The 13,033-nt window shown below is 41.8% G+C and overlaps 1 protein-coding gene across 1 annotated transcript in view; it reads right to left on the bottom strand.

The window, feature by feature from the left end:
* zgc:152830 (uncharacterized protein LOC767682 homolog) overlaps positions 1–13,008 on the bottom strand; it is a 46,252-nt gene extending 33,244 nt beyond the window's left edge. Inside the window, exons 1-4 of the mRNA XM_043681370.1 lie at positions 12,936–13,008; positions 9,395–9,436; positions 6,156–6,252; positions 5,077–5,142 (exon numbers count right to left, since the gene is read on the bottom strand). Coding sequence (XP_043537305.1) covers positions 5,077–5,142; positions 6,156–6,252; positions 9,395–9,436; positions 12,936–12,961 — 231 coding nt within the window. The 5' untranslated portion in view covers positions 12,962–13,008. The remainder of the gene's footprint in view (positions 1–5,076; positions 5,143–6,155; positions 6,253–9,394; positions 9,437–12,935) is intronic.
* Between the last annotated feature and the right edge of the window lie 25 nt (positions 13,009–13,033).

Below are 13,033 nucleotides of genomic sequence, written 5' to 3'. Positions count from 1 at the left end.
GTGGCGGATATGGAAGGATCCCTTGGGGCCTTGGGGGGAAGTAAAGGGGGAGGTGTGGGCGCAAGTTTTGCATTTCTTGCAGTTGCAGGGGAAGGTGCTGGGAGTGGAGGTTGGGTTGGTTGGGGGTGTGGAACTGTCGAGGAAATCATGGAGGACGGATGATACGATGTTTCCCTCCCCTCCCCTATCAGCATTCCAAAAAGACCACTCCCTCCATGATTCCCTCGTCAGGTCCACACCCCCCCACCAACCCAACCTCCACTCCCGGCACCTTCCCCTGCAACCGCAAGAAATGCAAAACTTGCGCCCACACCTCCCCCTTGCAGGTCCTTGGATTCCTCCATCGCCAGACCATAGCAACACGACGCAGCACCACCTTCCTAACCTGCAATCTTCTTCCTGACCTCTCCGCCTCCACCCTCACTCTGGCCTATCACCCTCACCTTAGCCTCCTTCCACCTATCGCATTTCCAACACCCCTCCCCCAAGTCCCTCCTCCCTACCTTTTATCTTAGCCCGCTTGGCACACTTTCCTCATTCCTGAAGAAGGGCTCATGCCCGAAACGTCGATTCTCCTGGTCCTTGGATGCTGCCTGACCTGCTGCGCTTTTCCAGCATCACATTTTCAGCTCTGATCTCTAGCATCGGCAGTCCTCACTTTCTCTTTGTATCTAGTCTAGTTTAGAAGACCAAGAGCTGAATTGATTGAAACACAAGATCCTGAGTCTTGGCAGTGCTCATATGGAAAGGATATTGCCTCTTGTCAGATTATCTACAACTTTGGGATCACAGATAAAAAATAAAGCATTGCACACTGAAGATAGAGGTCAGGTGATTTGCTTTCATTCAGGTTTGAAATGCTCCTCCAGAAAAGCAGTGTTATTCCAGTCTTTTTAAGGCAGAGGGAAATAGATTATGGAGAAGCAGGATTAAACAGCCCAGATTTGAAAGAGCTCTTGAAGAAGTGGGTGACTTCACAGACCAAAAGCTGGGATGTTGAAGCAAGTTGTGTTTACACTGCAAAATCAGTTGGGCGGGGGGGGGGGGGGGGGGGAGAAGAGAAAGACAAGACAAGACGCAAGTATTGATTGTCCCAAAAAATCAATTGCAAACCAAGACATGAAAATCTACATATAACCTGACCAGCTAAAATTCTAAAAGTTCCTAATACCTTTCCATGCACGCAGAAAGACAGAGACACAAAGAAGAATTGGTGTGTTGGGTGGAGGAAAGGTCCAGGGCAAACAACTCAACAACTTGAGCCCAAGGATTTGGCAACGTTCCCACTTGGTTCCCCAAGAGCAACTGTTCGTCAATTTTCAGTAGGACCTCACTTATTCAATGTTTGAAGGTTGAGTCACCTTTTCCGATAGCTATTCATGTTTTAGAAGGCACTTGGAGCTTCTTCCTGGAGAGACACCACTCAATGAAGTTTTACACACATTTCCATAGAGTATCCACCTCAAAGTTCACGCTGACCATCTTCTCAAACTACACTAGTCCCACTGGCCTGTGCTTGGCCCATATCTCTCGGAATATTTCTTATTCACGTGCTTATTCAAAAGTCTTTGAAACGATATAACCATACTCATATCCCACCTCCTCCTCTGGCACTCCACACATGAAACACTCAGTGCAACAAAGTTGCCGCTCATGTCCTTTTTAAGTTTTCTCTTCTCACCTTAAAAATCTGCCGAGTTTTGAACTTGTCCACACATGTGAAAAGACCCTTGTCACACATGTTCTCTATGCCCGTCATGATTTTTTAAACCTCAAGAAAGGTCACAGTGAACAAAGTCCCAGCCTTTCCAGTCCACTTGAACTCAAACCCTTCATTCTCACCAACATCCTAGTAAATCTGTTCGGAACCCTCCCCAGTTCAATAATATCCTTCCTATAGCAGGCAACCAGGCAAAACACACAGTCATCCAAACTGGGCCTCACTTATATCCTGTACGACCTCAACAAGGTACACCAACTGGGAGGCAAATTTTAAAGCATTATATTTCCAATGTCTCTGTTGGACAACACTAACGATGACCCTACCATTAATTGCATAATTCTTGTTCCACTCTTCACAGCACTGCCAGTCTGAAATTAGGTCATTGATGTTCTTGTATTTAAGCACAGGACTAATAAAACTCAACAGTACCAATAACAATACAGCCAAGTGCCAATATTAGTTGTCTAGTGCTGTGTAATTGCAAAGACATCACACCAATGAAAAACAGAACCCAAGTCATCAAATACTGTATAAACTTAAAATATGCTTCTTTTTAAAATGTCATCCAGGAAGAAGATACTAATTAGTTTCCTTTGACTTTTTTTTTTAAATTTAGTGTCCAGTATGGTTACATGTTCCATAAACAAAAGAAATCTGAACTTTGAAAAAGAGAAAAAAAATTTTGATCTGTAAACCTTCCAGTGTGACCATATTCTTGCATATCTCAGGCAACTGAGATTCCTCAGTTGGTGTGCTGATTATTCTTCAGCAAAGCAGTGGAGAATATTTTCCTTTCCTGACATGCAACAATGCCATTTCCAGTCTGTGTTGTGACAAGCCAGTTTACAATGAAATAAAAAGAATTCAGACGCAAAACACAACACAGGAAACTCGAACCCTTGAATACCCTTTCAACCCTCCATGACAAGCACACAGTAACAGCAGTGTGCATCAGCTGCAAGACACACAGCAGTACATTACGAAGGTTCCTCAGACAGCACCTTCCTCAGGTGCAAATGAGACCACCTCAAAAAGGACACGGGCAGGAGGTACAAAGGAACAGGAGCATTCTCTTATGTTCCCTCCTAAGCAACAAACTGTCTGACTTGAAACTAAGTCGCTACTCATTCAGGAACCGTTGGTAAAAATGCTGGAACTCCTTTCTCATCAGCAACTCGGGGCAAACAACTGCTGGCCTTATCATTAAAAATAGGTTCTCATTAAAGACTGTATTAAACAAATGCTGTGCAATTCCAGCGAGGTGATAAGGTGGTCCTAGCGATGGGAGTTAAGGAAATAGCTGGAGAACTTAATAAGTACTTTGCGTCAGTTTTCACAGTGGAAGACATGAGTAATATCCCAACAATTAAAGGGAATCAGGGGGCTGAGTTGAGTATGGTTGCCATTACAAAAGAGAAAGTGCTAGAAAAGCTAAAAGGTCTTAAAATTGATAAATCTCCTGGCCCCAATGGGCTAGATCCTAGAGTTCTGAGAGAGGTGGCTGAGGAAATAGCGGAGGCGTTGGTTGAGATCTTTCAAAAGTCACTGGAGTCAGGGAAAGTCCCGGATGATTGGAAGATCGCTGTTGTAACCCCCTTGTTCAAGAAAGGATCAAGACAAATGATGGAAAATTATAGGCCAATCAGCCTAACTGCGGTTGTTGGTAAAATTCTAGAATCCATCGTTAAGGATGAGATTTCTAAATTCTTGGAAGAGCAGGGTAGGATTGGAACAAGTCAACATGGATTTAGTAGGGGGAGGTCATGCCTGACAAACCTGTTGGAATTCTTTGAAGAGGTGACAAGTAGGTTAGACCAGGGAAAACCAGTGGATGTGGTCTACCTTGACTTCCAAAAGGCCTTTGAGAAGGTGCCACACACGGGAAGCTGCTGAGCAAGGTGAGGGCCCATGTGTTCGAGGTGAGCTACTGGTATGGATTGAGGATTGGCTGTCTGACAAAAGGCAGAGAGTTGGGATAAAAGGTTCTTTTTCGGAATGGCAGCCGGTGACAAGCAGTGCCCCACAGGGTTCAGTGTTGGTGCCACAGTGGTTCACGTTATATATTAATGATCTGGATGAAGGGACTGGGGGCATTCTAGCAAAGTTTGCCGATGATACGAAGTTAGGTGGACAGGCAGGTAGTACTGAGGAAGTGGGGAGGCTGCAGAAGGATCTAGACAATTTGGGAGAGTGGTCCTGGAAATGGCTGATGGAATTCAATGTGAGCAAATGTGAAGTCTTGCACTTTGGAAAAAAGAATACAAGCATGGACTACTTTCTAAACGGTGAGAAAATTCATAAAGCCAAAGTACAAAGAGATCTGGGAGTGCTAGTTGAAGATTCTCTAAAGGTAATCATGCAGGTTGAGTCCGTGATTAAGAAAGCGAAAGCAATGTTGTAATTTATCTCAAGAGGGTTGGAATATAAAAGCACCGTTGTGCTACTGAGACTTTATAAAGCTCTGGTTAGGCCCCATTTGGAGTACTGTGTCCAGTTTTGGTCCCCACACCTCAGGAAGGACATACTGGCACTGGAGCATGTCCAGCGGAGATTCACACGGATGATCCCTGGAATGGCAGGTCTAACATAACAGTGTGTGGCATCGGGGACCCCTAGCAAAACTGGAATCAATGAGTATCGGGGCAAACTCTCCGGTGGTCGGAGTTATACCTGACAGGTACCAGTACAAAGATGGTCATAGTTGATGGAGGTCAGTCATTTAAGCTCCAGGGCATTTGTGCAGGTGTTCCTTAGGGACAAAGGGGAAAAAAGATGGACAGAGACTGCTGCACAGTCTGATCCCACAGATGTCACTGGCTCCCTCTCAATCTCCAGTTCCTACCTCTACATCCGGGCTCCCAGCTCTCTGTCTCTCTCTCTGTCTAACATGCGAGGAATGGCTGAGGATCCTGGGATTGTATTCATTGGAGTTTAGAAGATTAAGGGGAGATCTAATAGAAACTTACAAGATAATACATGGCTTGGAAAGGGTGGATGCTAGGAAATTGTTTCTGTTAGGCGAGGAGATAGGACCCGTGGACACAGCCTTAGAATTAGAGGGGGTCGATTCAGAACAGAAATGCGGAGACATTTCTTCAGCCAGAGAGTGGTGGGCCTGTGGAATTCATTGCCGCAGAGTGCAGTGGAGGCCGGGACGCTAAATGTCTTCAAGGCAGAGATTGATAAATTCTTGATGTCAAAAGGAATTAAGGGCGACGGGGAGAATGCGGGTAAGTGGACTTGAAATGCCCATCAGCCATGATTAAATGGCGGAGTGGACTCGATGGGCTGAATGGCCTTACTTCCATTCCTATTTCTTATAAGGTCTGCTCCCACCTGAAATGCTCACTCACCACTCTTGCCCCTGGAAAATCTGGAGCATTGGCCAATACCACTTCTTTCTCGACTGACGCATCAATCTGGAAGGCAAACATTTCATCATCACTCATTTAAAAAAGTTAACTTCCATCAATTAAGACCCTGATAAACTAAAGCAGCCACAGGTGAGGAATACAAGGCAGGTAAACAACATGATAGACTTGAGTGCAAAGTTGCCTCTCCATTTGGGTTAAACAACATGAGGTAAATGTCCAGGGTGACATTTGCAACTGGGAAAATTAAGTGAAGCTAACTAGTGTACATCATGCATCTGTTACTGTCTCAAGTTGTTGTGGTGCCAAGTTTTCTGCCGACAGGAGACCTCAGCATACAAAAAAGTCTCCAAAGGTATCCAGCTGCAGTTGACACAGCCGATATCAGGAGAATGTGAACAGAAAGACAAACATTCAAATCCTTACTGCAACAACACATCTCTTCCTGTTCCCTTCTGGAATGTTGTTCACCACCAATCTGTCAAAAGAGCAACATAACTACAATCGACAGAGGCTGAAAGAATTACTTTGAAACTTCAAGTAAAAGGAAACAACTTAAAGTAAAAGGCTCAATCAACCAGTTCGCTAAAGGCTGATGATTGCTCTACAAATAACACTGTTTTATTACTGAAGAAACAAACAAGATTTTAAGAGCAAAACAGGGAGTTTGATGATCTTGATTTTTGATAAGAAAGTGAATTCTATGACTTAGTTCTCCTCCTACCCATGATTTTTACATCAGGTCAGCATTTCCTACTATGTATATGTCTATGTGGGACTTGAAAAATGAGAGAAGTTGAAGTTGCAAATTGATAAATGAGCAATGTTTTTCTTCCTTCACTATAAATCATTTGTTCAGGAGGTAATTTCAGTTGCTAAAAATATTTTCTGGTCAGCGGCAAAAATCTGGCCTCTACTCCTTTGAATTGGATCTAAACAGTTAGTTAAAATTGCACATATTGCTAATTTACTCAAACCACAGGACTATTGTACTGGATATCAAGTACCTAATGAAAACAGGTTCACAGGTGCAGTGAACATGATAATACTGGTGTACTTACAGATTTGTAGCGGTTGAGTGGAACTTTCAATTGTTGTAGATCTCCAGAAAGCTTGTTGATGCTGTCAGTAACTAAGACAATACCATCACAAGTTGGCCTGTGTACCACAAAATACAATACTTTCATGACATTGTTATTTTAATTTGACATCATTGGAGATCATAAACCAACAAATTTTCTCAACATTTACCAATTTGATTCCAGTGGGAAACTGACAGAAACATTACCTCAGTGCAGGTAAAATATGCAAAATGAACTACTGCCCATCGTTATTCAAGAAATTATAGATACACTTAAACGTCAAAGCCACAAACTGTGTAAACCAAATCCAGACTTTTGAAGAAAGGGAAGCACTCTCAAGTGATGAAAGCTGTATTAAAAACTTAGCATTTTGGAAATTTGTTTTATTTTCAAAGAAAAATCATGAGGAGAAAAGGTTACACCTGACAAGTTTATTTTCTAAAACGTCAGGGTCAGAAAGTAATTGTGGAACATTGACACAAACATATGAATCCCAAGGAGACACGTCCTTCGGGGTGAATTTCCATATTCCTGATGATTTTGTCTGCAGGAAGTGTCTTTTGTTGCAAATCCCATCAGATCGCATAGATTGACAGTTAGAGGCAATAAGGAATTTACAGGAGCGAGGGGGTATGATGGATGGCAATTACGTGGAGAGACCAATGACCGATATAGTCCGGAAGATGGGTTAACGCCAGAAATGGTAGGAGGGATAGGCAGGTAGCGCAGGAGTCTCCTGTGGCTATCCCCATCTCAAATAAGTCTGCTGTTTTGGAACATGTGGAGAGTGATGGACTCAGGAGGTTGTAGCACGAACAGCCAAGTGTCTGGTCGTGAGAATGTTTCTTATATAACGAAGGATACATCAGGTTCCAAGCAATCAACTGTAATAGGGGAGTCTCTAGTCAGAGGCGCACACAAATGTTTCTGCAGACACAACCAAAACATCAGAACGGTAATGTTGCCTCCCTGCTGCAAGGATCAAGAATATGTCAGAGAGGGAGGGATCAGCAGGAGGTCATTATACGTACTGGAACTGACAACACAGGAAGGGAAAAGGATAAGATTATGAAGGGAAAATATACAAAGTTAGGGAGGAATTTAAAAAGGAGATCCTCAAGGGTAGTAATATCTGGATTACTCCCAGCACTGAGCTTGCGAGGTTAAGAATAGGAAGATAGAGCAGATAAATGCGTAGTTGAGAGCAGATGCTAGGAAGAAGGATTCATATCGTTGGATCATTGGAATCTCTTCTGGGGTAAAAGTGACTGGTATAAGAAAGAGGGATTGCACCAGAATCGGAAGAGGAATAATATACTGGCAGGGAGATTTGTTAGAGCTGCTCAGGAGGATGTGAACAAGCAAGGTTGGGCAGGGGAGCCCAAGGAAATAATGAGACAAGAGCTCAATCTGAGACTGGTACAGTTGGGAAAAAAAAGGGTGAGTCCAACAGTCAGGGCAGACAGGAACACAGCAAAGAACAAGGTAGGACTGATAAATGCAACTGCATTTATTTCAATCCAAGAGGCATAACAGGGGAAGGCAGATGAACTCAGGGCATGGTTATGAACATGAGACTGGGATATCATAGCAATTACAGAGACAGCTCAACAACGCACAGGACTGGCAGTGTAACGTTCCAGAATACAACTGCCATTAGAAGGATAGAAAGGGTGGCAAGAGAGATGGGGGAGTATGTTTTTTAGTAAGGGATAGCATTCCAGCTGTACTGAGGGAGGATATTCCTGGGAATACATCCAGGGAAGTTATTTGGGTAACGGAGAAATAGAAGGATGATCACCTTTTTGGGGATTGTATTATAGAACCCCCAATAGTCGGCAGAAAAATGAGAAACAAATTCGTAAGGAGATCTCACTTATCTGTAAGAATAATAGGATGGTTATGGTAGAGGATTTTAACTTTCCAAACATAGACTGGGACTGCCATAGTGTTCAAGGTTTAGATGGAGAGGAATTTGTTAGGTGTGTCCAAGAAAATTTTCTGATTCAGTTTGTGGATGTACCCATGAGAGAAGGTGCAAAACATGACCTACTCTTGGGAAATAAGGCAGGGCAGGTGACTGAGGTATCAGTGGGGGAGCACTTTGGGGCCAGCGACCACAATTCTATTAGTTTTAAAATAGTGATAGAAAAAGAATAGACCAGATCTAAAAGCTAAAGTTATAAATCGGAAGAAAGCCAATTTTGACAGTATTAAGTAAGAACTTTCAAATGTTGTTTGGGGGCAGATGTTCACAGGTAAAGGGATGGCTGGAAAATGGGAAGCCTTCAAAAATGAGATAATGAGAGTCCAGAGACATGATGTTTCTGTTAGGGTGAAAGGAAAGGCTGGTAGGTGTATGGAATGTTGGATGACTAGAGAAATGGAGGTTTAGATAAAGAAAAAGGAAGCATATGTCAGAGAGAGAGAGACAGCAGAGATCAAGTGAATCCTTTGAAGAGTATCCAGGCAGTTAACAGAGGAAAAAGAAAATATGAGATAACTTTGGGAAATAGAGTTAAGGAGAATCCAAAGGGATTTTATAAATATGTTAAGGACAAAAGGGTAACTAGGAAGAGAATAGGGCCCCTCAAGTATCAGCATGGCAGCTTGTGTGTGGAACTGCAGGAGATGGCCAGACACTATAACAGTATTTTGCATCAGTGTTTACTGTGGAGAAGAACACTGATGATACACAATGTGGGGAAATAGATGGGGACATTTGAAAAATATATGTATAACAGAAGTGGTGCTGGATGTCTTAAAACACAAAAGTGAATACATCTCTAGCACCTGATCAGATGCACCCTCGAAGTCTGTGGGAAGCTTGGGAAATTGGCCATGTTCAGGGATGTGTAGATTAGGTGTGTTGGGAAATGCAGAGGTCACAGGGGAGAAAAGGGTTGGGGATGGGTCTGGGTGGAATGCTCTTCAGAGGGTTGGTGTGAATTTGTTGTGCCAAATGGCCTGTTTCAGCACTAACCAGGGTCCTATGAATTCCACAAACAGTTGCATCTCATTTTCATGTGCTTTGGGAGAAATTTGAAGTGGTTATAAGTATTTTTTGAAAAGTTTGAGAACAAAATTACATGTTATTCATTCGAATTTGGTGCTTTTGCCAGAACAAAGACAGCTACTTTTAAAAAGAGAAAAGATCCTGTTTGTAAAGACAAAGAGTATTTACAACACAAGGCAACATCCATTCATATTGTACTCACTCTGTGGCTTGCAACTCAGTTGTGAAGAAAATTTCAGGAATCCTGCAAAATAATTTATTTTAAAATCAGAGTTAGCATCTTTAGTTAAAGATGTCATTTCACCAACATCAAAAAAGGCTCAAATCTCAGATTCCTGCATTCACCAAGTTGTAACTTGCAACTTAATTTTACAATTATGTACACCAAATGGAGGCTGAGATACTTAAGACAGTACTTCAATCTCAATGTCAAGGTACTCACGATGAAAATGATAGATTGAATTAGTCAATTCAAGAGATGCCCTTTTGCAACTTGGCAGTGACTGCACCAACAACTTAGACCAGGCCAGTACTGGGGCAAAATGACTGTGGTTCCAAGTTTGCCGTTGTTTTCAGGGTGAACAGGTTTAAAATAAAGGAACTTGAACTTCAGATTTAAAGGCCATTTCTATCATCACACATGGGATATCCATCGCACTTTAGTTTATTTCTTGGAAGTGTGGTCACTTTATAATGCATGTTGCAGCCAATTTGCATGAGCAAAACTCAACTCCAATCCTTATGACAAGGAGAGGGACAGAGTCTCAGCAGAATAGCAGCAGTAATCAAGGGTCCAAAACCTAACATCAGTATTCAGATGACATACTCGTAATTTCTACGTTTTAAAGACTGCATCTGTTGATCAGTAAATAAATGACCTGGCATTTCAAAGCATGGCTATCATATGCATAGTGTAGTCTATGGTCATGGCCAATCTTCACAAATGAAATGAATTCAACCACCAGTTCAGGTCAGTAAACATTTGCAATTCAAGGCCGAAATCTATAAACATATGAAGATTTTTAACTGCAAGTTGAATTTAAAATTAACTTGATGATGAGTTTGGAATCTGTACAAATGTTAAGTTTGAAAACAACCATTTATTAGACAAAATCTGTAAAACCTGCCATAAAATGAAAACAACCAAGTAGCATCCATTAACAAAATGGTTCTAGTGTCTTCGTTCATGTGTGCTTCAAACTCAACTTTGAGCATAAAATTTTGCCACAAACAATTTCTAGTAGTAAATTCACAATTGACCATTCTCAAGAGCCAGGTGGGTCATGAGAACCTTACATTATAAGCCTCTGAGGTTTTGTCGGAAACCTAACATTGCTTTATATTTCATAATAAACATAGCAAAGCTTCTGTTATGTTTAGTTAGGCTGTGGAACAAGGAGAATGAACAATTCTCTTATCACAGCAGAGGTAGAAACTGGCTTTACCCAGTTGGACACCTTGATTACTTTCAGCAGGCTTGAACAGTGGTGATTTGTATTAGTTGGTCATTTGACAGTCAACTAAATTGTATACAAGCAATTTCCATTGTCAGGATACTTTGTCTTTTTTTTTTACAATGAGGACAGTGATCAAACATAAGTTGAAGGGGGATCTTCTTTAAGAAAAAAAAAGTTTACGATGGTAGCATGTCTAACTCGGAGTTGAGCCGGAAGACCAAGACCATTAATTACAAACAGCACAGAGAACAAAAACTCAAGGAGAACTAATGATATCCCAATGACTGATGCAAAACAATGTGATAATAGTAGACAGACTGTTGGTCATTTACCAAATTCTACAGACTCTGGAAGAGGACATATAGATTGGATGGTAATGAATGGAAATCAACTATTTAAGAAGGATGGCAGAAAGAAAACCTTTAATTGTCGATGAGTTAGCTTGACATGGATAGTGGGAAAATGCTGGAGCTCATCGTAAAAGTACTTGCTGAACACATGGAAGATAGTGACAGGATCAGCCAGAGTCAGCATTGGTTTAAGAAAAGTCTTTACAGACCAGATCAAATCCACTCAAAATATATTACTAAGGCCCAGATCACAACACTGCATTTTAAAAGGCAAGTCTAAGGCACTACATTCCAGATGCAACTCAAAATGATCAAACTGCCAGGCTTGAAGCAAAACACACTTTATTTTCAATCTAATTAAAATACAAATAAAACCATAATAAGTTTACTGTACTAGAAAACTTAACAGAATAATATTTGATTTAACTATTAAATAACTGTTCCAATGGAGTAACAACCCAAAACACACCCTTGGCAAAGGCAAATTCAATAAAAGAGGTTATCTCACATGCAATTTTAGCAGCAGGAAGAGAACCCAAGTTTTTAGCTGTAATGTGAACAGAAATCATTGAAACCAGCTGTGGAAGCAACTATTGAATGTAAAGCTAAAATCCTGGTTGTGTGGAAGCTTGATCCCACCCTTGATGCTGTTTTATTTGTTCCAACTTTAAAACATTCCAAGGCCTCAAAAGCTGTCAACTTCATTAGATGGGAACAGAGCATTCAGCACCTATCTCAACCTCTCTTCACAAAAAGAAAACACAACACCTCTTAAAGCCACAAAAGGAAGTTGTGCTTGAAAAATATGTTGAAACTTTGAGGGTATAATTAGTTGGAATCACTTCTGCAATTTCCCCTCTCTCCCTCCTTGAAGACTGGCATATGACAAAGCTTAAAAAAATTACATGTACTTAGAAGCAGTCAACAGATCTGAAAAACGTCAAATAAACTGAAACCAAAGGTCTTTTGATTAAGAAAGCCACTGTTCAATTAAATATATGTGAAAAACAGCACCTGTGGGGAAAACAAACCAAGTGAAGTGCCTTATGGGGGGGGGGGGGGGGGGTTAATGCGAGCAATCAACTACCACAAATCCCAGACCGTTCACACAAGTTCAACATCAAATATGCAAGTCTCCCCATTTCTCTAATCTTCTTCGATGTAAGTTCACAGAAAATATAGATCCAGTTTCTGAACTTAAAACAAGTTACTACATATTGCAAGCATTTAGATTCCAGCTGCAGATTAGCAATTAGCATCGATGTCTGACTGCTCGGTAAAGTTCTGACCACACACAAACAGGCAGAGGACTAGTGTGAGGGGTGGAACGCTATCCAGGGAACGCAGCTCATTGCACAACGTACTTCACTCATATCAGTCACCTTTGTATTAACGGGCACTCATTTACAGTATTTTAAACGTTGCCCAACCTCCAGCCACCCCAGAGCACTGAGCAACTGATAAAATACTTGCAAAAGCAAGTCACTGAAGACAACTGCGCACAAGATCTAAGAAAATAAACTTGCAGATAAAAAATTTCCGTTTGCGCAAAAAGTACACACTAAAGATGATCGGGACACACCATTTAAATAAAAATCTCGAAAACGATCACAATGGGCTCGAAACATGAACAGCTTCTTTCTCTCTCTGCCAATGTTTCCAGAGCCACATAGTTTCTCCAGCACTTCCTATTTGTGTTAAAGAAATCAGTGAGAATCAAAGTCGGGCATCCAAAGGGAGAGCACCAGTAGCCTCCCTGATGGAAATTTCGGGTCGCATCCTATTCCAGAAAATTCTCCAGATCCCCGTTTCACCCTACATGGAGCTGAGGCACCGATGGGTTAAAACAAAAGTTTGCGGGTTGAGGAGAGGACGAAAGAAATCAGCTTCGGAAAATAATGTGCATCGGGGTTTTTGATTTGCGATGCGCGCTCACCTCAAATTCGACCCAAGGGCCTCCATCACTCCCGCTCGAGCTCAGCGACAATCCTCTCTGAACCGTCCGTCCCTGCTCCACGCTGATACGCTGTCAGC

This window comes from Chiloscyllium plagiosum, chromosome 42 (assembly GCF_004010195.1).
Source record: "Chiloscyllium plagiosum isolate BGI_BamShark_2017 chromosome 42, ASM401019v2, whole genome shotgun sequence".
NCBI lineage: Eukaryota > Metazoa > Chordata > Chondrichthyes > Orectolobiformes > Hemiscylliidae > Chiloscyllium > Chiloscyllium plagiosum.
This window is presented reverse-complemented; position numbering and strand designations above follow the sequence as displayed.